This window comes from Aquarana catesbeiana, linkage group LG05, assembly GCF_042186555.1.
Source record: "Aquarana catesbeiana isolate 2022-GZ linkage group LG05, ASM4218655v1, whole genome shotgun sequence".
Classification (NCBI taxonomy): Eukaryota; Metazoa; Chordata; class Amphibia; order Anura; family Ranidae; genus Aquarana; species Aquarana catesbeiana.
Genome location: NC_133328.1, coordinates 372,929,996 through 372,956,992, shown reverse-complemented (window position 1 = coordinate 372,956,992; position 26,997 = coordinate 372,929,996). Strand labels below are relative to the sequence as shown.

The 26,997-nt window shown below is 42.1% G+C and overlaps 1 protein-coding gene across 1 annotated transcript in view; it reads right to left on the bottom strand.

The window, feature by feature from the left end:
* Window positions 1-26,997, bottom strand: part of PSMG4 (proteasome assembly chaperone 4) — a 49,737-nt gene that overhangs the window by 21,708 nt on the left and 1,032 nt on the right. Inside the window, exon 2 of the mRNA XM_073630977.1 lies at window positions 3,486-3,561. Within this exon, the coding sequence (XP_073487078.1) occupies window positions 3,486-3,561 (76 nt within the window). The remainder of the gene's footprint in view (window positions 1-3,485; window positions 3,562-26,997) is intronic.

The following is a 26,997-nucleotide window of genomic DNA, read 5'->3' as shown; positions in this document are numbered from 1 at the left end:
CTTTTTGAGACGCTTCCTATTCCCATTCCGTACTCACACCTAAAAAAACTTTAAGGTGACCTGATAAACTTTTTCTGGAATTATAAAAGACACCGTGTTGCTAGATCGGTTTTATATGCTCCACGTAACCAAGGTGGACTGGCGTTCCCCAACATAGCTAAGTATTATCTAGCAACTCAATTAAGACCTATAGCCTCCTGGTGGTCCCTACATGCTTACAATAGGTGGACACAGATAGAAAAGTTGTGGCTAGCCCCCATACACCCAAACTCCATGCTTTGGAGCTCTGATATACCCCCGGCAGCGTACAGTTGCTAGGACCGATGGCTCTCTTACATACATTATGGCGACGGGCTAAATTGAAATACCCGCTCACCACCACATCTTCCCCAGTCACTTCATTCCTATTTACACCTAATATTCCTGACAGCTTAACTTCACAGATGTCCCATTTTTGGATGGATAAGGCCATATTCCGTTATGGACAACTAATTGACCCTAAAACCAGAATGCTACGACCCTTCCAAGAACTGCAAGAGACTTTTGATATCCCTAAGCAGGCCTTTTTCAGTTACCTACAACTTCGCCATTATGCACAATCACTAGGGTCGAATTTAAGATTCTCCCCCCTGACAGACTTCGAAAGGCTATGTTTAGAGGGTTCGTCCCCTAAAGGCATGATTTCCCGCACCTATCAGATACTGATCACAGATTTCTCACCAGACGGGCCGCGACATTCATATATGGCTAAGTGGGAGCAGGCGTTGGGCACAAATTTATCCTTAAAGATCTGGCAATCCATATGGACCCAGGCTACTAAAAGCTCCATATGCACGCTTTATAAAGAGAATCAATATAAGATTCTATTTCATTGGTATCAGACCCCTGACCTGCTCCACTCCATATACCCCACGGCTGACTCCCGCTGTTGGAGATGTTATAAGGATAGGGGAACACTACTTCATGTCTATTGGACCTGCCCTCTAATCATACCCTACTGGGGTATGGTACAATCTCTACTCCAGTCCATCTTTGATGTTGAAGTGCTCCTTGATCCAAGGATTTTTCTCTTGGGCCTTCCACCTGCCACCTTCTCTAAAATGTCCAAAAAACTCTTAGCCCATGTGCTTACTGCAGCACGTTGTTTGGTGGCTCTAAAGTGGAAAAAAAGAGAACCTCCCTCATTGACTGAGCTGCATTCCAGGATCAGAGATGTCAAGAGGATGGAATATCTTACGGCCTCATTAAATGATACACTTGATAAGCATAATCGTATTTGGGAACCCTGGGCTCTGTTGGAGACTCCTGCGACCTAAAGACATGTGTCATTTATGTATTTATGACTCATCCCCCACCGGCCTGTTCCAGGCTCTGGAGATGGGTGGCCGTCCCCTCCCCCTTCTTCTACTTTTTCCTACTTTTTTCTTTTTTCTTCTCTCTTTCTGAAAATTTATACATGTATGCAAAGGGTACTAGCGGTTATACTGTTTGAGATGTATTATTATCCAGTAAATCAACTTCATTTTATCACTAACTGTTTATATTGAAAGGCTTTGCCGTCCACCGTTTGGGTGATTGTGTGCCAAATTGAATTGTGACATTATGATCTCTCTCTCTCTCCCTGTACCCAATGCTATAATGCTGTATCTGTTTTTCTGTGGAAAAAAATAATAAAAATTGTCAGTTATAAAAAAAAAAAAATTCTACAGGTTGCATGTTTTGCATTACAGAGGAGGTCTAGGGCTAGAATTATTGCTCTTGCTCTAACGATTGCGGCAATACCTCACATGTGTGGTTTGATCACCGTTTTCATATGCGGGCGCTACTCACGTATGCGTTCGCTTCTGCGCGCGAGCTCGTCGGGACGGGGGGGGGGGTTTTAAAAAAAAAAATTTTTTTTAATTTTCCTTATTCATTTTACATGATTTGATTTGAATGTAAACATCCCTTGTAATAGAAAAAGGCATGACAGGACCTCTTAAATATGAGATCTGGGGTCAAAAAGACCTCAGATCTCATATTTACACTAAAATGCAATTTAAAAAAAAAAGGTCATTTAAAAAAATGACATTGAAAAAAATGTGCCTTTAAGACGTATGGGCGGAAGTGACGTTTTGACGTCGCTTCTGCCCTGCAGTGTCATGGAATCGAGTGGGTGCCATCTTCCCCTCACTCGTCTCCAGGCACAACAAGGGGACAGACGCGATCGCCTCCGCTGCTACCGACGGCTCCGGTAAGCGGTAGAGGGCACCGGGTCCTGGCAGGAGGGGGGGGCCTCTCCCGCCACTGATAAAAGTGATCTTGCAGCGAATCCGCCGCAGAGACCACTTTTATCTGAAAGCCGGCCGCCGCACGAAAACAGGGATACCGGGGTTATGGCAGCTGGACGTACATCGGCGGTCGGCAAGTGGTTAATAGAGAACTGAAATATTTGACAGGCTGAGGGCAGAGTATGGATTATCGACCCGTATGTTTTTCAGATCTCTACAAATTCTACATGCTTTCAGAACACAATTCCCAACCGGTACCCCTCAATTGGACATCAACCCCTTTATGGAGGTGATACGTAGCTCAGACCCCCAAAAACTGATCTCTATTTTTTATAGCATGTTGCTACTGCCCTCCTCTTCCAGGTCAGCTAATGCATTGAAAGCTAGATGGGAGGAAGATGTAGGGGCAATGGAAGATGAGGAATGGAGTGATGCCCTTGACACCTGCAAATTAGTATCTCCCAAACTTTCTGACCGACTTACGCAGATCTATATAATTCACTGATCATACCTTACCCCACTTAGAGTGTCCAGGTATAAGCGTGACCAAACTGCCAACTGTGCAATGTGCAACAGGAATGTTTTATCACTTTGGAGTTTCCCCAAGATCCACGGCTTTTGGACACAGATTGTACAGTTTCTCCATGACACAATGGGCTCTGCCCTTACCTTGTACCCTAAGCCATGTCTTATGGGGATATACGCAGAACCAGATATAAATAAATTTACCAACATATTTCTGGACGAAAAACTCTTTTCTGCAAGAAAAGTCATAGCAAAGTAGTGGATGAGGGCCACCCCACCCAAGTTTAGTGCATGGTTGTCAGAAGTAAACAATGGCAGCCCTCAAAAAATCCACTCGCCTGCTCGCATTTTGAGGGCTGGCGAGTGCGAGTTGCCTGGGAGCGGGGGGCGAGCACAGCTGGCAGCCTGGGTTTGTCGGAGCGATCGTAGGGGAAGGGAGAGGAGAGCCGCCGCCTCCTGGTTAATCAGAGCATGGGGAACATAACAGCTTTAATTTCAATAGCTGTGTATTCCCCGCCGCGTGTTGTCTTATACAGCCCCTCCTCTTTGTCCTGGCACTTTGATCGACAGATCACCCGTCCCAGGATTGGGGGGGGGGGGATGTTTGGGGGTAAATCTGGTAATGTCTGAAGGCTCCATGTAGCTGGTGGACAAAGAGAATCCAAGTTGTAAATAAAGTAACATACATACCTAACCTCTGTGCAAAAGAACTTGAAGTAGGATCAGACTTGTCTCCAAGTATCAAAGTAGACAATGGTACCGTGTCCTAGAGAAATAAGATAAAAAAAAATGTTTAAGTTTTTTTGCTTAATGATTAAATGTCTAATCTGTAAAATAATCAAACCTATTTTAAAAGATAGGTTTTACTTAAGGCCCCTTTCACACTGGTGGAGTTGCTCGCTCAGCAGGGGATCTCTCTGTTGATCAGGCAGCTGACCGGTCCATGTCCGCTCTGCAATGCAGAGCAGATACAGCCCACTGTCCTCTATGGGCTGTCAGATAGAAATGGACCACCTGTCCATTTCCATCCGACTGTCATCCACCAGATGGATGGGGAATGGATCTCTCATCCGTCTGTTTTTAGCGGAAAGGATCTGATCTGATGTTGGTGGGTGTCATCGAACACGTTTGCTGACATCCGATGCTCCATAGAAAGCAAAGGATGGTCCGATCGGGTGGACCCATACGGTCCGTCAGTGTGAAAGGGGCCTAAGGGGTTACTCAATATAAACTGATGCAGATTAGGAAGCACTAGGGGGAAAAAAAAAAAACATAAGGAATGCATTTAGTCAAGAAAATATTTCTGAACAGAAAGTAACAAAGCTCTTCAAAGAGCCAGGCTACTAACATTGGGGGGGAACAAGTCAGCAATAGCATCCTCCTTATTTTTCTGAGGACCACTTTCCTTTAAATCACAATAGGGCAATTCATTCACTTACTGATAACTGGTCTCTTACTCGCAAAGTATAGATCAGTAGCAGGATTTAAGAATCGTATTACAAATGGCTGTCTTGTAAGTATACCGTGCAAATAATCAATCATTCTTTGCTCACCCAAAGCTTTGTTGGAGGTGTGGTGAAGACAGGTTTACTGGACATCACTGATCCCTAAGCAATACCTTCCAGAGATCAGCATTCCAATGCACCGCACACACGATACAAAAATCGGACGACAGATCGTCCAACTTTTTTTGCTTACTAGTTGCAGGTAGAAATTAAATAGGTAAAACAACAGTGATAAATTTGTGCTTACTCAATGGTGTAAGCAGCCAACACAACAAATAGAATATTTGCTAAAAATGACAAGTGAAACAAAGTGTAGCGCTACAAAAGATGAAATATGGGTGATAAATACAAAAATTTGAAGAAATAAATATACTCTGGTGTCTAAATTAAAATTAAAAGTCCATCAAATGTGCTAATAGTTTACAATCCATACATAAATGGGGCCATCATGGTCACCATATGTGAAAAAATGAAAATTGTGAAGATACCATCACCAAAGTAAGGGCCTGCCAGAAAGGTCACACCCAAAATAACATAAGCTAAAAATGGGTCAAACTGGCTTCTTATTGTCCACCAATCATATACAGGAAATCTTGATGGCCAGCAAAAAGAAGAGGTCTGGAAAACCTTCACCGAAGTGTCCTATATATGAGCATGTGAAAATCCCATAGCGAAAATGATTAGAGGCTTACCGGAGGGTTTGAACCCAGGACGGCATACACCGTATGGGTCAAACCAGCTTGTATTGCCCACCGGCAATAGAGGGAAGACCTTGGCAACCGGGAAGACCCTGGGACTCCAATTCCTCCCGGTTGCCATTATTTTACTAAACGTCTTAGACCTGGTTCACATCTGTGTGTGTTTTTTGGTGCTTTTTGCACAAAAGCACTACAGTTCATTTACATGGTTTCTTATGGGACACGTTCACATCTATGCTTTTTTCAGCCACTGCATGTTTGGAAAGGGTCAGAGACTTTTTTTTTTTAACGCAAAACTGTGCTTTTTTGGTTCAATATACTTCAATGGAGAAGCTGCAGAAAAGCATGTAATGCGTTTTTGCAGCAATTTGTGTTTTTTAATCTGCCCAACAAATTGGCCAAAAAAAAATGCAAAAACGCAAATTGCAGCAAAATCACGTGTGCAAAAATCAAAAAGCACTGCAGAAACAGATCACAAGCAAACTGCATAGGTGTGTACCGAGCCTTATGCTGGCCACACAGATCAATTTTCAGACGAGAATATTCATATGAAAAATCTTTATACATTCGCTGAATGAAAGAATGTTGTTTGAAATTTTCACTTGCTTTTAACATTTCTGTTTAAAATAAATGTAATCTATGAACGAAAATCACACACTGTCTGAAAATTCCTTTGACCGAGATGTTTTCTATTTCCAAATTTTCCCGTCACTGTGATTGAAAATGAACGTCAATTTGACCTCACTAACAATTAGAAAATCGAAAACGAACGTTCTTAAAATTACATTTTTTTTTTTTGAAGGAAGACATTGTTTGTTTGTTTTTTTTAAACACAAAAATTTGATCTCTGAGTCCGATATTTACCAGATTTACTCTTTAATAGTATATACAGTATATCTCTTCTGTCTTTTATTCTCAGAGTGGATTGGAGATTTTGCTCCCTAACCATATAGTTACAGGGGGTCCCCGGGTTACAAACAAGTTAGGGACTGTAGGTTTGTTCTTAAGTTAAATCTGTTTGTAAGTCGGAACAGGTACATTTTTTAAGTGTAGCTCCAGCCAAAAAAACTATTTTTAAGCTTTTTGGATAATATAGGGAAGGGTTATCACCCCTGTAACATTTGTTTTGCTGTCTGTGCCCCTGTTCAGAGGATTTCACCTCACTTTCTGTCCCAATGACAATTGGATTTTGAAAACTTTGGGTTATTGTGGAAACAAGCCTTGGTGATAAAGCATCAGTGGAGGTACCTTTTCTCCATAATAGCTCTTACAGGAGAGAATTTCCCTTCCTAGGGGTAGATTTCCTCTCACTTCCTGTTGTCTCCCTCCGTTTGTAAGTAGGAGTCGTTTGTAAGTCGGATGTTTGTAACTAGGGGACCCCCTGTATTTATATTTACCACTGCATAGAGATATTTAAGAATAAATTGCCTTTTTTTAAAAAAAACTTTACATATTAACTAAATTATACACCACACTCTTTTTTTGATGTTATTAACCGATTAATCGAAACAATAAATCGGCCAACTAATCGATTATGAAAATAATCGTTAGTTGCAGCCCTAGGTGCATCTGTCACCTGGATACAGGTGGCCTGACAATAGGTTACTAAAGTCACAAAAATTCTCGTACGACAGGAAAAAAAAAAAATTTATATATATATATATATATATATATATATATATATATATATATATATATATATATATATATATATATATATATATATAAGAGAGAGAGAGAGAGAGAGATATCTCCCTCTCTCTATATAGATATATCTATAGAGAGATAGAATATATATATATATATATATATATATATATATATATATATATCTCTCTCTATAGCTATATCTATATAGATACAGTATATCTATATAGAGAGAGGGAGAGATATCTCTCTCTCTCTCTCTCTCTATAAAATCTCTCTCTCTATATATATATATATATATATATATATATATATATATATCTCCAGAGAGAGAGAGAGAGAGAGAGAGAGATTCGGAAGTGATGTAATGTGTTGTTGTGTATTTTCAGACAACAACTGTACTGACTAAACGAAAATCATATGATCTGGTATCGTACGAGGAAAATTTTCGTGCTTGTCTAATCGAATAATATCGGATGACTGTCATGATCAGCTCTCAAAAGCTCTGTACCAACGATCCGATTATCGTACGATCGCATCGAAAGCGGTATTTTTCGTCAGATTTTTGGATCGTGTGTACGGGCCATTAGCTTACGCCCTTTCCCATTCCCTTTTAGCCAGACCTACTTCTTTTTTTTTTGTAAACTTTTACAAAATTACAAACATGTAATGAGAGCAAAGGGGTTTAAAGGCGAAAATCACCTTTTTTTTTTTTTTTTTTTTTTTAATTTCAGCTCCATATGTACCAATATAGCATTATTGTACTTCTTTTGCAAAAATAAAACAGTGTTTCATTAATTCTGCACAGGCTTACCCTACTCTCTTAAGCCCAGGTTCACACTGAGAGCAGGTGTGAAATCGATTTCAAACCGGCTTTTCAGTCTGACTTCGGGGCGATTTGACAGACATCTGTGCAGGGTTCATGCACAGATGTCTATCGAAATTGCCAGAAGTAATGCAGAAACTACCTTTGGGAATCGGTGCAGCGTCGCACCGATTTGGACGGTGCCATTGCCGGCAATAGGCTCCAATTTGGCATGTGAAAAATAAGGGGACTAGGGGAAAAAAGGGGGACAATGGGGACTTTATATGAAACACATCACTAGGGCAGGCTGAGTCATCAGATGTAAAAAAATGTAAATTTATTGATACCACATGAGAAACAAGGTGCAATAGATGATACTCGCATATAGTCAATAGAAAAGGTACAAAGTATGTAAAACATGGCAGTAGAACATATAATAGTAGCATAGTAACATGTTATACATTGTAACATAGGTAAATTGCAGCATCATCAAAATTACACCCCACATGTGTATACGTAATTCATATTGTATTAAAATCCAACTGATGGCTAAAACACTAAAATGCCCATGGTAGATACATATTCGTTGTGACATGTCAAGAAGTTATGAATGTTCAGTTGTATTGCTCGACGCGTTTCATGGAAGTTTGTCCACTCATCAGGAGCAGCTATCTGGAAATATCTAAAGTAACGTATAAAGTAGTAATTAATAACATTTAATTATAACAGGAAGAGGGGAAGCAAAACCGCTAATCCTAACACTCTTACCTGTAGATATATGGTATAATAGTAATAGGGCATATATAGGAAAGTTCATGATGGTAGGAGATAACCAGGGGTGGACACAACAACCCCACGGGAGCTTAGGAGGCAACCAAGAGGCGGCAGGGCGAGGCAGCTCAGGACGCTGTAGAGCAATGGGTAGTGAAAAAGTTCACCTAGGTTTCCAACAAGGTGGTGTAAGATAGAGCATTGACCCAAGGTAACTGTAGATAAATAAAATAAAATACGTATAGGTAAAAAACAAGTAATGTTGGATGACCACTAGGTGGAAGATCAAGTGTGGGTGGACAAACTTCCACGAAACGCGTCGAGCAATACAACTGAACATTCATAACTTCTTGACATGTCACAACGAATATGTATCTACCATGGGCATTTTAGTGTTTTAGCCATCAGTTGGATTTTAATACAATATGAATTACGTATACACATGTGGGGTGTAATTTTGATGATGCTGCAATTTACCTATGTTACAATGTATAACATGTTACTATGCTACTATTATATGTTCTACTGCCATGTTTTACATACTTTGTACCTTATCTATTGACTATATGCGAGTATCATCTATTGCACCTTGTTTCTCATGTGGTATCAATAAATTTACATTTTTTTACATCTGATGACTCAGCCTGCCCTAGTGATGTGTTTCATATAAAGTCCCCATTGTCCCCCTTTTTTCCCCTAGTCCCCTTATTTTTCTCAGATATAATTGGATGGAGACCTGTGTACCGGATGGTCATGGTCTCATATAAAGTCCTAACCTATACCTCTTGTTTCAATATTAATATGGGATGGAAACACACACTAAATACTATATATACCATTGCTGTGGTCTTGTGTCATATGCCTAGTTATTATATTTACTTGCTATCACTGGAATATCTTTGTTTTATCCTAGTCATGTTATCTATCCAGGTTGACACTCGGGGGTGGATCCTTTCCATCCCCGGGAGCTGCGACGCGCACCGTTGCTATCCCCCTATCCCTCTGATTTACCAGTCATGGGATCGGGGGCGGGTGTCCGCTGTGCGTCGACAATTGACGTCACGTGCCGTCGTGACGCTGTTTCCTTCTGGCGTGCATACTGATGGAGGCCGGAGGTTGCCTATATAGGCGCTAGTCTCCTTAGTGGGCTGCCTCCTCTCCTCCCTCCTAGCACGTCTGAGCGCGACGTTGGGGGTTCACCTCGTTGGCTGGCGGGCTGAGACTCTGTCATCTTAGGTAACCGGAGATCTCCTTGCACCATGCTTTCTTCATCCCCTTTACACATCCGTCCTCACCTAACCTGCCTTGCACTATCCCTTCACCTTGTTCGCTTGGTGTGGTGGTGGGCTCTCTTTGTTCTTTCATTCCACCGGTCTTCCGGACACTATCTGTCTGTTTTTCCTATGTTCACTCCACTGTCACTTCTACCTTGTCCCACACTTGATCTTCCACCTAGTGGTCATCCAACATTACTTGTTTTTTACCTATACGTATTTTATTTTATTTATCTACAGTTACCTTGGGTCAATGCTCTATCTTACACCACCTTGTTGGAAACCTAGGTGAACTTTTTCACTACCCATTGCTCTACGGCGTCCTGAGCTGCCTCGCCCTGCCGCCTCTTGGTTGCCTCCTCAGCTCCCGTGGGGTTGTTGTGTCCACCCCTGGTTATCTCCTACCATCATGAACTTTCCTATATATGCCCTACTACTATTATACCATATATCTACAGGTAAGAGTGTTAGGATTAGCGGTTTTGCTTCCCCTCTTCCTGTTATAATTAAATATTATTAATTACTACTTTATACATTACTTTAGATATTTCCAGATAGCTTCTCCTGATGAGTGGACAAACTTCCACGAAACGCGTCGAGCAATACAACTGAACATTCATAACTTCTTGACATGTCACAACGAATATGTATCTACCATGGGCATTTTAGTGTTTTAGCCATCAGTTGGATTTTAATACAATATGAATTACGTATACACATGCGGGGTGTAATTTTGATGATGCTGCAATTTACCTATGTTACAATGTATAACATGTTACTATGCTACTATTATATGTTCTACTGCCATGTTTTACATACTTTGTACCTTATCTATTGACTATATGCGAGTATCATCTATTGCACTTTGTTTCTCATGTGGTATCAATAAATTTACATTTTTTTACATCTGATGACTCAGCCTGCCCTAGTGATGTGTTTCATATAAAGTCCCCATTGTCCCCCTTTTTTTCCCTAGTCCCCTTATTTTTCTCAGATATAATTGGATGGAGACCTGTGTACCGGATGGTCATGGTCTCATATAAAGTCCTAACCTATACCTCTTGTTCCAATTTGGCATGTGATTTGACATGTCAAATCGGCCCAATATGAACGTGGGCCAATAGCTGTTTAAAAACACTGCTTGATTATTTCTGCCTTACTTCCTGGAAAGACTTTAGGTCATGACACAGGAAGAAGTTGACCAGCTGATCTCATTAGCACACAACCTGCATCATCTACCCTCAGCTGGCTAACTCCTTCCTGTGTCATGACTTAAAGTATTCCCAGGAAGTAAGGCAGAAGTAATCAAGCAGTGTTTTTAGACAGCTATTAAAAAGAGTAAGGTACTGGAAATGCAGACCACGCAATTATAGGTTAATTATTGTCCTGATAGTATGTTTAACTGATGATCGAGGTTCACCTATAGGCTTACAAGTATTACTACTGTATTGTGTACACACTTTTGCAGAGCCATATTTCAGCCTATTTTATTAACCGGCTACGCTTCATGTTTGATATTTGCAGGTTGCATCTATGCTACCCACAGAAGTCTGTCGATTCCTCATTATTTTTTCATTTTTCCCTCTCTCTCCAATTATTTTATTTCATTATCCCTTCCTGTATTTGTGCTTTATATTTTTGTATTTAAACGACCAAAACTTAATAAAAATTGTCAATTACAAAAAAAAAAAAAAGAAAAAAAAAAAAGAAAGAGTAAGGTAAGCCTGTGTAGAATTCACGGAAAGGGTTTTATTTTTTCAAAATAAGTACATTAATGCTATTTTGTTAAGTATTGGAGCTGGAACTTAAAAAAAAAAAAAAAGTGAACTTTAAAACAACAGGAGAACAATCATAACCAGACGGTTCCATTGTAAACTAAGATTACAGAGTGCAAGATAGAACATTAGCCACATGGTATACAGTAAGATGATCAAATGTAACTCAACAATGTTACGTGCAGAAACATTGTCCAGAGCGTTAAGACTACATTGAGAATTGAGATTGCTCTTAAATATTAAAGATGTAGAGATATCTCCTCTCTCCACTGTGAAACTGGACTCAACAACCCAAGTGACAGAAAGAATCAGAACAGGAAGGGTGGAGATGTGAGAGATGAGATAACCTAAAAACAAGGGGGGGGGGGGGTTGGATAAGGGATCCGTATCTGAAACAATCACAAGTTCCACTGAGACAGTAAAATGACAGCACCCTACACAAGCCAGAACCAAAACAGTCACTCGTGGTCGGCTCCTGGGCACATATGTCAAGCACAAGGCCCTCAGGCGGAATCCATGCAAGGCTGGGGTTGCACTTTGTACACAGGGCACCCCTGAACCCTGCATTCTTGGCGTAGCATGCCTCCGATAAAACCAGCCCTTTGAGGGCAACGATACTGCTGGTGCAGTAGCGACCCTTGCTGACCACAACCCCTCCAACACCAATCTGAATCTCAAAATATGCCAACGTTTGTTTTGTTTTTTGGTACCCTATACCAATGTTTCTCAACTTCAGTCCTCAAGTGCCCCCAACAGGTCATGTCTTCAAGATCTCCCTCAGAGGAAACGGCTGTGGTAATAAGTAAGGCAGTGAAACTGATCAAATCACCTGTGCAAAATAATTGAAAGCCTGAAAACATGACCTGTTGGAGGTACTTGAGGACTAAAGTTTAGAAACATTGCCCTATACCACCTCGTTAAAAGTTTAGAATTGGTCTATGGTATTTTCGAGCAGATACAGGAGGAGTGCATCAGTCTCAGTCCCTGGGATTGGAAAAATGAGCACTCCATCTCTGTTTCCCACCCCTACGTCTGTTATAGTCAAGTAACCTCCACGCTTCCTCACTATACGTTTCCTTTATAGACTCCATCTTTTACAAACTATAAAACAAGTTGTTGTTTAATGAGACAATCTACTCCTTAGAGTTCTTCTTTCCCCTTTACCATCTTCTATCATTTCTACTTAGTTCAAGCTTTCCTATAAGTAACATGCTGAGCACCCAGTTTTCTCACACACCGTGAGGATTTAATTTCTGTTGGCAAGAACTGACTAGAGGAAATGGATCTACAAAAGTTGGCTCCCTTGTTGCATTTCCTGTACAAATGTACAGTGCATCCGGAAAGTATTCACAGCGCTTCACTTTTTTCCATATTTTGTTATGTTATAGCTAGGGGTGTACCGAATGGGTTTTTTGGTGCCGAAACTGATACCGAAAATGAAAAATACTCTAGGCCGAAAACCGAAAATGAAAGTTTTTACAAAATGATATATATTTTTTATATATAGAGTTGTATTATAGTATACATTTTAATTAATATCACCAATTTAAATGAATATGAATTTATTGTTGACCATTATTGGCACCTTTAAGAAAGTTCAAGAAAAATGCAGTCTGCAGTCTCTGACCATCTCTTGTATCATGTCTGCAATCTTCTAAACACATTGCAAAATTTCCATTCAATGCACCTCTAGCAGATATGATACAGGAGATGGTCACAGACTGCAGACATGATGCCCGAGCTGGCCAGAGACTGCAGACATGATGCCCGAGATGGTCAGAGACTGCAGAAATGATACAAGAGATCATGCAACATGCAAAATGAGGTGGAAGTGAGGGAAAATGAGTGTAGTGTGCATAGACCGTGTGAGAAAAGTGATATGCTTATCACTTATCTCACACGGTCTATGCACACTGCACTCATTTTCCCTCACTTCCACCTCATTTTGCATGTTCACATACCCTCCCACTTTGTTTGTTTTTTTCCATCACTTTCTTTTTCTTTTTCTCTCTTTTTCTCCATCACACACCATTCACTACTATATTCATACATTGGTTTAGATTGAGCTAGTGTGTACGATCTCAACCCTCTATATAACCGCTTCATTTAAGTAGTTCCCCCACTTTACTTATTTTTATAACTTTTTACATATATACCCTTGGAACACTCGGAGGCCTCCATTTGCATATATGGTATGCATGGAGATTCATGCCTCTTAGCTGGTGAATTGATTATTTGATCAACAATCCTTTAATTTTTTCTACATATTATGGGCGTATAAATTGGTCTGTTTCTGGATTCTCACCACAGGTGTGGCCCACTTCCCGACCAATCGTCTGACTTTGCGGGGGGTCACTTATTAATGTGACTTCTCGTAAGTCACATCGTTGGATTACTGCCCTGTGTCTGGTTGCTGTGATGGTGGAGGTGCTCCGGGACCCCTTGGGGAAAGAGAAAAAGTAGCTTTTAAACGGATCTCCTTGTAGAAGGCCTTTTTTTTCCCTGCTGGACATACATTGTTGGGTAACTATATCACATGTATGCACCGTATATTAATTTTACTGTGTGTAAGTTAAATTTTTACATGTGTACCTATATTACATATCTTTTAGCAGACTGACCCTCTGAAGAAGACCCTTGGTATATGGGTTGAGAGGCGTCAGGCTCACTTTTCATAATTTCGACATTTCTTGGTTAATGTTGTTATGGAATTATGTCTGCATGTTTAGCCTAATAACTTTGAAAGTACTTCCTACTGGAGCTCATTTTCTTTTAACATTCATGTCATACCATTTTTTGTAAAAATAAATACGTTTACTTTTTCATACATCCTTGACCTAATCATTTTACTTTGCTGCCAAAAAAATCACACCCTGTGGGAATTCCTCTCTTCTCTTTTCGGAATTCGAACCAGCGACCCTTTTTACTGCTAGGCGAGAGTGCTACCCACTACACAATTGTGCCACCTCTAGAGACAAGTCAGGACCGAGGGAAAGATGAATGCAGCAATGACATCCTTGATGAAAACCTGCTCCAGAGCGCTCTGGACCAGTGGCCCAGCCAGAGCTCAGATTTGAACATCTCTGGAGAGATCTAAAAATGGCTGTGCACTGACGCTTTCCATCCAACCTGATGGAGCTCAAGAGATCCTGCAAAGAAGAATGGAAGAAACTGCCCAAAAATAGGTATGTCAAGCTTGTAGCATCACTCAAAAATACTTGAGGCTGTAATTGGTGCCAAAGGTGCTTCAACAAAGTATTGAGCAAAAGCTGTGAATAATTATGTACATGTGATTTTTTTTTTGGGGTTTTTTTTTATTTTAAATAAATTTGCAAAGATTTCAAACTTCTTTGACGTTGTTGCTATGGGGTATTGTTTGTAGAATTTTGAGGAAAATAATGAATTTAATCCATTTTGGAATAAGGCTGTAACATAACAAAATGTGGAAAAAGTGATGCACTGTGAATACTTTCCGGATCCATGGCTTTAACATTATCCTGAACAAGCAGGCATCTTTAGTTTTAGAAAAGAGACTCATTAACATGTGAAGCAAGGCCGACATCCAAAAAACCTATACTTTTAAGCCAGGTTCACACGTATGCGGCCGCGGGTTCGTGCCTGGGGTCCGATGCATTCCTGTTCACCGGTTCAGGTGCAAATCAGTTCTGTATTTTTGCCTGAACTTAAACCTGACTCGGACCCAAAGACGTACAGGACCCTTTTTGAATGCAGACCATGGCCGCCCTGGACCTGTGTGAACCCGGCTCCTGTCACACTCGCCTGTCGTGCGAATTGGATGTGGAGAAACTCCGATATGTGTGAACCCAGCCTTAAAAACCAAGTTAACAATAGCAGATCAAATACTTGTGTCCTGACAAATTCTACTATGAAGTCATCTCTGCAAAGCAAAAATATCTGTTATGGTGACAGGCTTTAAAGAGAACCTTCACCCTCTTCATTTACTTTTCTTATTCTCCCCACCCCCTCCTTTCACAGAAATGCTAATAGTTTTCTTTTGCAAATACATTTTTTTTCCTTTTTAATTTGTACAGGCCCCTCACTTTTGGCATTCTCACTTTGAATAATGTACACCCAGCTCCCCACAGCCTCCTCAGATACTTGTGCCATGCATTCCAAGAGGCTTTGAGGCAATTTAGAACGCGGTGCACATGCAGCGCCTTGTCAGGGGACTGGTTCCAAGAAACTGAAAGAGACAGCTTGCTCTAGATACTGTAACTTCAGCAAAGAAGTTGATGGTCCAGAACCTGGTGTGCGGAGATGAAGCAACAGATCAATGCTGGATTTGCTGGGCATGCATTTTAATTTAGTATACCACAGCGGAAAAAAGGGAAGGGGTTTAAAAAATAAACTTATTTAAAGAGAAACTTCACCACTTTGCATAACTGAAATAAATATGGAGTCTGTGGCTGCTGAAAGTATCCTGGAAGCTGTCTGTCACTGCAGCATCCTGGAAGAAAAATGAATGAGGCCTCTTGAGTTCCCTTTGACTTCAGCTGTGGCATGCATATTCTGAGCCTGTGACTTAAACGTAATCAAACCAAAGAAAGCCAAGAAGCTAGCAATGGCAGCCTCCACAGATTTCTCAGCACAGGTTTCTTTTAATTCTAATCCTGACAATGTAGTCTCCATTTTTTTTTTTTTTTTTTTTGCTTTGAGGTGCTAGTTTTAGCAGAATCCACTAGATGGAGCCAACTACCATAATAAAACCTGCAAAGTTGGTGGCTAAAAAGTAAAGCTTTTCAGAAAGAAAGGCAAAAGTAAGCCAAGGAACTTAATGCAGTAATCGACGACCACATGGAAAATGTATGCCAGTTATTTGAAAATGTGATGAAGGATATAAAGCAATTGGCCACTACAAGGGAATTTATTGAACAGCGCTACATCTTTATACTACCTTATCTGAATATTTGTCACATTCCTGTGTAGCAGATTTTTTCATTTTTATTCACTGGGTTAGCGCAGTTATATTACATCTTTCACTGGATTTATTGAACAGTTTGCCCAGTGCTGTCACAGAGTGGGTCATGTGCTCCACCATGCCCAAGTATTTTCTTTGCTTTTAGCAGCTGAACAGGTTTGAGGGGGGAGTAAAGGAAATGTATGTGCTTCTAGAGAGGTTGGCATTAAAGTGATTGTTAAGCCACGTTTATAAAAAGCTCCCATCCCCTCTGTCTTATAACAATAAGTTCCCCTGTGCCTGTGTTATATAATAAATATGCTTATCTGTACTGATAACACAGCGGTTCCTTGTGATCATGTGACTCCTTGGCTCTCTCTCTCCTCTGCCTGGCTGACAGTTCTAGTGGGCAAGGCCAAGCTCTGCCGCTGAGGTCAGCCAGGGAGGAGAGAGAGAGAGAGCGCCGAGTCACATGATCGCAGGGAGCCACTGTGTTATCGGTACAGATAAACATATTTATTATATAACACAGGCACATGGGGATCTTATTGTAATATTACAGAGGGGATGGGAGCTTTTAATATTAAATATGAAAGCAGTAGGAGCGGAGGGGGTGGGTACTGACACAAGCAGACAGGCGGGGAGGCAGGAGGAGGACACACAGAGGAGACAGAGCTGGGCTCTGGATGACGGAGGCACGTAAACTGACCACGGTGTCAGGGCTCAGCAGCCATGATACACCATGGTTAGTTTACAAAGGGGAGGGTAGAAACTGGCAGGATCAAAAGGAGAGGGGAACATATGCCTCACATCCCTTTCCCTACTACTGTTCAAAACTGCTTTGGTCCTCTTGGTGGTAGAGACAGTCCCCGTATGAATTCATAGATACATTACAGAACACCACGATGATTGGGGTAGGGATTATTATTCACAATATAGTCATTCCCCAAGGACACCGATTAGGAGTGATTGGTGGCGGGAACCAAGCCATCCTCCTGCATCCAATTACTCAGTTAGGGATGGTCAAATGGGTGATGGATCTATCAGGGGTTTTTTTCCAATGCCCCGAAACAGCAAAAGGGGTATAGACCCAAAAGGGACTCCAGAGGGGGGAGGAGGATCCGCGCAAAAAAGGAGGCAGGTTTGAAAGATTTAGGCCTTTTTAATCTTAGTAAAGCCTCTCTTTCCAATGAAGAGAAACATGTCCTTAATCATGGGCTCAAATTTGCTTCTTCCAGGTCCCTGAACAAGTTTGAGACATTTATTGACGTTCATAAATGTGTGCGCAAAATTAGCATTCAACGCCAAATGAAGTCTAACTCCCACCACTCTAATGTTGCAGTTTCAGTGGATATGAGAAATTCTAGACTCACCAATACTTCATTGTTTAATCCTCCAGGCCCTGTGGCACCGGCCATTACTGTTTTTAAGGATCTTGTTAATAAAGATCTACAATCATTGCAAATTAAGAAAAATAGGAATACATTTTTTAAAAAGGATTGAAAATGCTTAAGGATTGGGACAACATAGTGGTGCGTCTGGCTAACAAAGGGGGGGGGGGGGGGTCATTCTAGATAAGGAGGCTTATAACAGAGATGTCAAGACTATTGTCAGATCGTAGTACTTATCTGCCTTTAAAAGGGAATCCCACTGCTAGTTACAAAAAAGAACTTGTTGCATTAGTGGAGGAAGGCTTTCAGAAGAAGGTTATTTCTAAAAAAAAGAAAAGGCTTTTCTCATTCCGGTAGTGCCTAGGGTCCCAATAATATACTACTTACCGAAGGTGCACAAGGATCCTGTTTGCCCCCCTGGAAGGCCAATCGTTAGTGGCATCGATCAGGTATCTTCCAGGGTGGGCAAATATATTGATCACTTTCTACAACCTCTGGTCACTAAGACGCCTTCTTATTTGAGAGATTCTACCCAGGTAATTAATCTATTTCAACATTTTGAATGGAAGGATACTTATATACTTGCTACTGCGGACGTTTCCTCCTTGTATACCGTGATTTCACATCACCATGGGAGGGAAGCAGTGGATTACTATCTAAGACAAGAGACTCTTCACGTTCGCCAAAGTCGTTTCATTTTGAAGCTTCTTGATTATGCCATGGAGTTTAACTATTTTTGGCATAATGGCTCCCATTTTGTACAGAACAGAGGGGTGGCCATGGGGGCTAAATTTGCCCTGAGAATGGCCAGCCTTTTTATGGCCAAGTGGGAGGAGGATGTCATCTATCATGAGTCCAGATCAGAGCTGGTACTCTGGAAAAGATATATAGATGACATCCTCCTCCTATGGGATGGTAGTTTAGAATCCCTCAATGAGTTAAATAATGGCTTGAATACCAATGATAGGGGCATTTTTAAACACAGGAAGCAAGCAGTGTTGAAATCCATTTTTTGGATCTCAGAATTAGGGTGATTAAAGGATGGATTGTGACAACCTATTTCAAAGAGACGGACTGCAATGGTTTTATTCACACCAAGAGTTGCCATCATAAGGCTTGGTTGGAATCAATCCCCAAAAGCCAGTTCTTGAGGTTGAGGCGGAACTGCACCAATCTGGATGATTTTGACAGAGAAGTCTCTATCCTCAGGGATCGGTTCCTTGAAAAAGGCTATAGTGCAAATCAATTAGATTTTGCACTTGATCTGGCTCGAACGAAGAATAGGGAAGATTTGCTGGTGGTTAGGCCAAAAACACAGGATGACTCTTTTAAATTTTCAGCATTATGATATAAAAAAAATTATACAGAAACATTGTAAAGTCCTACGAGGTGATCAGCTTTTGGGCCCTATTATACCCGAGCGACCACAAGTAGTCTATCGGGGAGTCCCTCCATTGAAGCTACAGGTGGCTCCATAATTGACCCTCCAAAAAAGGTTTCTTTTTTTCAAACCATGGGAGGTTTTTTATCCATGCAGGAGATGTCCTATTTGTAAGTTGAACATCAATAGAAGTAGAAGAACAGATTCCTTCCAATCAACCTCTACTCAGGAGACCTTTCCAATCAAACCTTTTATCACATGCACCACAAAATATGTGGTTTACGTGATTAGGTGTCCATGTGGTATGCAATATATTGGACGAACAAAGCGCATGCTCCATATTAAACTCAGTGAGCATGTGGCTAATATCAAACGAAGCATAGTTTATCTAAACATTATGCTTTGAAGCATGATTGCAACCCAGATGGCACCAGTTTTTTTGGCATAGATAAATTTTGCGGACATTGGAGGGGTAGAAATATGGTTAGAGAGGTTTCACGTTTAGAAACAAAATGGATTTACCAAGCTCAAACCTATGCTCCCTTTGGTATGAACATTGAGTGGGACATCAACGCATTCATCAACAATGGTTAGATGTTTTTCTGCTGTTTTGGTTGATGCGTTGGTTTTGTCCTTCCGGTATACCTCTTATGCCCCGTACACATGGTCGGATTTTCCGACGGAAAATGTGTGATAGGACCTTGTTGTCGGAAATTCCGACCGTGTGTAAGCTCCATCACACATTTTCCATCGGATTTTCCGACACACAAAGTTTGAGAGCAGGCTATAAAATTTTCCTACAACAAAATCCGTTGTCGGAAATTCCGATCGTGTGTACACAAATCCAACGGACAAAGTGCCACGCATGCTCAGAATAAATAAAGAGATGAAAGGTATTGGCCAGTGCCCCGTTTATAGTCCCGACGTACATGTTTTACGTCACCGCGTTCAGAACGATCGGATTTTCCGACAACTTTGTGTGACCGTGTGTATGCAAGACAAGTTTGAGCCAACATCTGTCGGAAAAAATCCTAGGATTTTGTTGTCGGAATGTCCGAACAAAGTCCGACCGTGTGTACGGGGCATTAGGGTTACTTAGTGGCCTGTTATATATTTTTCTTGGTTTTGTCAGATTATTTGTTTTTTGTTAGGTTTTTGGGTTATTAGTGTATTTTTTGTTTTATAAGAGTCTGTGCTGTTTCATACGATATATATTTCTTGCTTGTCCATCGCTTACTGCTGCAAGAGGTCGCCACTCCTTGATGTTTACATGCACTCATAGTCCCTCTTCAAACATAAATATTCTCTATGGATTTTATATTCCTCAACAATGTTAAAAAAAAAAAAAAATTCCATATAATTATCTCATTTGGGTTTTGTATCTAATTGATTAACCCATTTGGAATTTTTGTGATTTTAAAATTTCTGTTTGGAATTTTAGATTATTTAGAAGCTTTATTTTAATATTGTTTTCTACGTCGGGTATGTTCCGATGTGGGAGAGGAGTTCTACTTCTCTTGGTTTGATTTTATAATGTTGCTTATTAGTTCTTAAACCCCTCCCTTCCCCTTTTGTTTTTGTATAATGAGCTTCTTGGGCTATAGTTGACTATTATTTCCGCTCTAAGTAAGCTCATTTTTTAATCTGCCCTTTTTGTGAAGTGTTGTCCATTGGGCTGAGGTTGTCACTTCCGCCTGGTGGCACACATATTACTTCCAGGTGGGTGATTGCATGGGCAGGGGTCACATTGCTTCCGTCCTGTATATTTTATACACTATGTTTTGGTGCGTCTCATGGGCCGGGAGATCACTGCTTCCGCCTGATGGAGCGCACACATTTCCTGTCACAAATGCTGTCCAATAGACGGAGGTTTTTTGCGTCCGTCGGGTGGAACGCATATAATTTCCGGGTGGGCGGAGCATGGGTCGGGAGATAACCACCTCCGTCCTGTACATCACATGCTATGTGTTTTGGCGCGTCATTGTTTGGAGGCTGACAACTTCCGTTTGATGGAACACACACGATATGCGGTCTCGCAGATAGACCCACTCCTATAAATCACAGCGTCACCATGCCCCTAAGGACGCACACTTGTGACTAAACGTCGGGCCAACAAGGGACAAGTGACGCATTGCGAACAGAGAAGTGGCGCCATCTTGTTGGTAGGAAGCGCTGGACGCTTTCCTTTTTGCTCATGCCTATTTTTTATTTACCTAATGTGAGTTGTATACCAACCTTTTGTCAAAAAAATTGTTATATTTTATGGATGTTTGCGCAATGAGATTATTTTTTCATCCCCTCTTATGTAACCACTGAGTTGTGTCTGTGGAGTTCATCTCCCGGCCGGGGTTGGAAAAATACAGCCATCCTTGTCTCTGGTGGGTCTGTGAATGAGGATTCCTTGCCCAATGAGAAGACCTTATTGATGAATAAGAATTGTGGAACTGGCTCTTCAGATGTTTGCTCAATGTGTATATCCTATACACTGGCGGTAGGAGGCAGTCTTATTGGGTGTCGGTGACGGTTCTCCTTTTTTCTATCTAATTGGAGGTCTTTGGACTGCAATATTTCATTTATGGACTGTATTTCTTATACATTTGCTCTATTGCCACTATGATTTAGCGCTACTGCCTCCTAGGTGATTTCACTACGCAATTTAGGCCTCTGCCGCCCGTCAGGACATCCAGCCTGAGAAAGGGGGATCCCAGGTGCATGTCCAGGAACACCTGCACTGACGGTGAAGCGTTCCAGTGTGAGGTGACCAGTCAGGTCACCAGGAGAGCCTGCTTGTTCCAGGATGCATGAGAGGCGCTTTACAGGAGCTCTTATAGCACTAAAACGCCCCAGTGTGAAAGGGGTCTAAAGGTAACCATGATACGGATTGCCATATTGTGATTTATTGTTATTGAAGTGTTTGCCTCTGCTCTTGGGGTTATTCTTAGGTTTTGAATCCCCTGAAAGCGGTCTGAATATGGTATTGAGCAATACTGCTCTTAAAGTGGTTGTAAACCCAGATGGAAAAAAAAACAAAAAAACCTGCAAAACAAAAGGCATAATGAGTTAGTATGCATCGCATACTAGCTCATTATGAAATACTTACCTCAGAATGAAGCTGTTGCAGCGGTCCCGACAACGCTGTGACAGGAGATATGTCTCCCGGTGTTATTTTCAGGTTTGCAAGCTCCGGCGCTGTGATTGGCCAGAGCCGCAATGAGGTCACTCCCACGCATATGCGCATGAGCCGCTGGTCACAGCACAGCAACTAAAGAAACAGCACGAGCGAGCGGTTTGTTCAGTGTGCATGTGCCGAGGACGTCGGCACATGCGGATACAGTGAAGATCTCCTAAACTGTGCAAGTTTAGGAGATCTTCACTGTATCTACAGGTAAGCCTTATTATAGGCTTACCTGTAGGCAAATGTTGTGAAAAAGCGTTTGCAACCTCTTTAATCTCAGTTATTGCTCTCCAATTGCATTACTTGAATATATATGGTTACTGTTTACTGCAATATTTCTGTGGAAAAGAGTAACAAAGACAATTTCTGTGTTTTATCATAACATGTGCGTTGGTCCTTGCACTTACACTATTGCCAGATGTGCCAGAAGGGCTGAGACTGTTCTTAGGTTTGAGAGGCAAAGTATGGAATTAAACATACTTAAGCGGCTCCTTCGGGGTAGCGCTACACTTTAAAGAAAACTTTTTTCTTTTTAAAAACATTCTGTTAATTTTTTTCTGTCGTCACTTAACCCTACATGGTGCCTCTTCCTTCCCCCGCAGTCCATGTCAGCCACACCCTGTCATGACAACATACCACTGCAGTCTTCTGGAGCCTGAAGGGACCCCACCAGAACAGCCAATAGAAAAGGGCCCATGTTACCCAGGCAATAACATGAGCACAAGAAGAAGGACCCTACCACTCTGAGGTCCAGAAAAAAGACTCAATGCAGCACATGACCACAGACTCAGGTAAGTAAAATGGGTTTTAGGAAGGCAGTTTCATTAACACAGCAATTAGTTACAGGGGGTGAGAGTTAAAGTGGAGTTCCACCCAAAAATGGAACTTCCACTTTTTGGATTCCTCCCCCCCTCTGGTGTCACATTTGGCACCTTTCAGGGGGGAGAAGGGAGCAGATACCTGTCTAATACAGGTATTTGCTCCCACTTCCTGGCATAGATCACCGCGGCGCTTGCGGTGACCTACGCCACTTTCGGCGCCTGCACTGTCCTCCCCCGCTGTATTCTGGGAGACACACAGTTCCCAGAACACAGCAGGGACCAGAGAGGACGAGCAGCGCGACTCACGCATGCGCAGTAGGGAACCAGGAAGTGAAGCCGCACGGCTTCACTTCCTTATTCCCTTACCAAGGATAGCGGCGGCAGCAGCCGAGAGCCGACGGACGGACGGCTGCCGACATCGCGTGCTTCCTGGACAGGTAAGTGTCCATATATTAAAAGTCAGCAGCTGCAGTATTTGTAGCTGCTGGCTTTTAAGATTTTTTTTTTCGGCGGCCCTCCGCTTCAAGGGGGGGGTGTCTTCCTGTTTCAGCAGTGGGAGGGGAGTCTGAGCATACACTTGGTGAGAGCTGACTGGAGGAAAGGCACCCTCCCCCCACTCCACATAGGCAGAGAAATGAAGAAACATGAAGAGCAGCAGGCATGTCACAGCTGACAAGCTGACATCTGCGGAGATGTCATAGGAGTGAATGGAGTGTCTGATCAGGTCCGCCTGAAATACTAACAGAGAGAGATTTACTAAAATCGGAACACTCTGAATCTGATGCAGCTGTGCACGGTGGCCAGCTTCTAACAGCTTGTTCAATTAGGCTTTGACAATAAAACATGAAAGCTGGTTTCTATGCAGAGCTGCACAGAATTTTGCACTCTCCAGTTTTAGTAAATCCCCCCCCTTCGAAGGTCACACAGCGGCACATGTCCTGAGGATCATGAAACCTTTTTATATGTCACGATTAAAAGGTTTCATCGTTAATCCCAACACTAACGCGTTTCTACCCTGTGTGAACCCACACAGGGCAGCAATGTGTTAGCGTTGGGACTAAAGATGTAACATTTTAATTGTAACAAATAAAGATTTCATGATCCTCAGGATGTGTGCCTTATCCCTTATTCTAGGGCCTGTCTATGTAAATTAGCCCCTATACCTTTTCATTCTAGGGTGTGTACGTAAATGAAACCCTCTAATTCTAGGGTGTGTCTGTGTAAATGAGCCCCTATCCCTGATCATTCTAGGGTGTGTCTGTGTAAATGAGCCCCTATCCCTGATCATTCTAGGGTGTGTCTGTGTAAATGAGCCCCTATCCCTGATCATTCTAGGGTGTGTCTGTGTAAATGAGCCCCTATCCCTGATCATTCTAGGGTGTGTCTGTGTAAATGAGCCCCTATCCCTGATCATTCCAGGGTGTGTCTGTGTAAATGAGCCCCTATCCCTGATCATTCCAGGGTGTGTCTATGCAAATGAGCCCCTATCCCTGATCATTCCAGGGTGTGTCTATGCAAATGAGCCCCTATCCCTGATCATTCCAGGGTGTGTCTATGCAAATGAGCCCCTATCCCTGATCATTCCAGGGTGTGTCTATGCAAATGAGCCCCTATCCCTGATCATTCCAGGGTGTGTCTATGTAAATGACCTCCTATCCCTTATTCTAGGGTGTGTCTATGTAAATGAGCCCCTATCCCTTTTCATTCTAGGGTGTGTATGTAAATGAAACCCTCTAATTCTAGGGTGTGTCTGTGTAAATGAGCCCCTATCCCTGATCATTTCAGGGTGTGTCTATGTAAATGAGCCCCTATCCCTGATCATTCCAGGGTGTGTATGTAAAGGAGCCCCTATCCCTGATCATTCCAGGGTGTGTCTATGTAAATGACCTCCTATCCCTTATTCTAGGGTGTGTCTATGTAAATGAGCCCCTATCCCTTTTCATTCTAGGGTGTGTATGTAAATGAAACCCTCTAATTCTAGGGTGTGTCTGTGTAAATGAGCCCCTATCCCTGATCATTCTAGGGTGTGTCTGTGTAAATGAGCCCCTATCCCTGATCATTCTAGGGTGTGTCTGTGTAAATGAGCCCCTATCCCTGATCATTCTAGGGTGTGTCTGTGTAAATGAGCCCCTATCCCTGATCATTCCAGGGTGTGTCTATGCAAATGAGCCCCTATCCCTGATCATTCCAGGGTGTGTCTATGCAAATGAGCCCCTATCCCTGATCATTCCAGGGTGTGTCTATGCAAATGAGCCCCTATCCCTGATCATTCCAGGGTGTGTCTATGCAAATGAGCCCCTATCCCTGATCATTCCAGGGTGTGTATGTAAATGAGCCCCTATCCCTGATCATTCCAGGGTGTGTATGTAAATGAGCCCCTATCCCTGATCATTCCAGGGTGTGTATGTAAAGGAGCCCCTATCTCTGATCATTCCAGGGTGTGTCTATGTAAATGACCTCCTATCCCTTATTCTAGGGTGTGTCTATGTAAATGAGCCCCTATCCCTTTTCATTCTAGGGTGTGTATGTAAATGAAACCCTCTAATTCTAGGGTGTGTCTGTGTAAATGAGCCCCTATCCCTGATCATTCCAGGGTGTGTATGTAAATGAGCCCCTATCCCTGATCATTCCAGGGTGTGTCTATGTAAATGAGCCCCTATCCCTGATCATTCCAGGGTGTGTCTATGTAAATGAGCCCCTACCCTGATCATTCCAGGGTGTGTCTATGTAAATGAGCCCCTATCCCTGATCATTCCAGGGTGTGTCTATGTAAATGAGCCCCTATCCCTGATCATTCCAGGGTGTGTCTATGTAAATGAGCCCCTATCCCTGATCATTCCAGGGTGTGTCTATGTAAATGAGCCCCTATCCCTGATCATTCCAGGGTGTGTCTATGTAAATGAGCCTCTATGTAAATGAGCCCCTATCCCTGATCATTCCAGGATGTGTATGTAAATGAAACCCTTTAATTCTAGGGTGTGTCTGTGTAAATGAGCCCCTATCCCTGATCATTCCAGGGTGTGTCTATGTAAATGAGCCCCTATCCCTGATCATTCCAGGGTGTGTATGTAAATGAGCCCTTATCCCTGATCATTCCAGGGTGTGTCTATGTAAATGAGCCCCTATCCCTGATCATTCCAGGGTGTGTCTATGTAAATGAGCCCCTATCCCTGATCATTCCAGGGTGTGTCTATGTAAATGAAACCCTCTTATTCTAGGGTGTGTCTATGTAAATGAGCCCTTATCCCTGATTATTCCAGGGTGTGTCTATGTAAATGAGCCCTTATCCCTGATTATTCCAGGGTGTGTCTATGTAAACGAGCCCTTATCCCTGATCATTCCAGGGTGTGTCTATGTAAATGACCTCCTATCCCTTATTCTAGGGTGTGTCTATGTAAATGAGCCCCTATCCCTTTTCATTCTAGGGTGTGTATGTAAATGAAACCCTCTAATTCTAGGGTGTGTCTGTGTAAATGAGCCCCTATCCCCGATCATTCCAGGGTGTGTCTATGTAAATGAGCCCCTATCCCCGATCATTCCAGGGTGTGTCTATGTAAATGAGCCCCTATCCCCGATCATTCCAGGGTGTGTCTATGTAAATGAGCCCCTATCCCCGATCATTCCAGGGGGTGTCTATGTAAATGAGCCCCTATCCCCGATCATTCCAGGGTGTGTCTATGTAAATGAGCCCCTATCCCCGATCATTCCAGGGTGTGTCTATGTAAATGAGTCCCTCTTATTCCAGGGTGTGTCTGTGTAAATGAGTCCCTCATATTCCAGGGTGTGTCTATGTAATGAGCCCCTATCCCTGATTATTCTAGGGTGTGTCTATGTAAACGAGCCCCTATCTCTTATCATTCTAGGGTCCCTGATCATTCCAGGGTGCGTATATGTAAATGAGCCCTTATCCCTAATCATTCCAGGGTGTGTCTATGTAAATGAGCCCTTATCCCTGATCATTCCAGGGTGTGTCTATGTAAATGAGTCCCTCTTATTCCAGGATGTGTCTATGTAAATGACCTCCTATCCCTTATTCTAGGG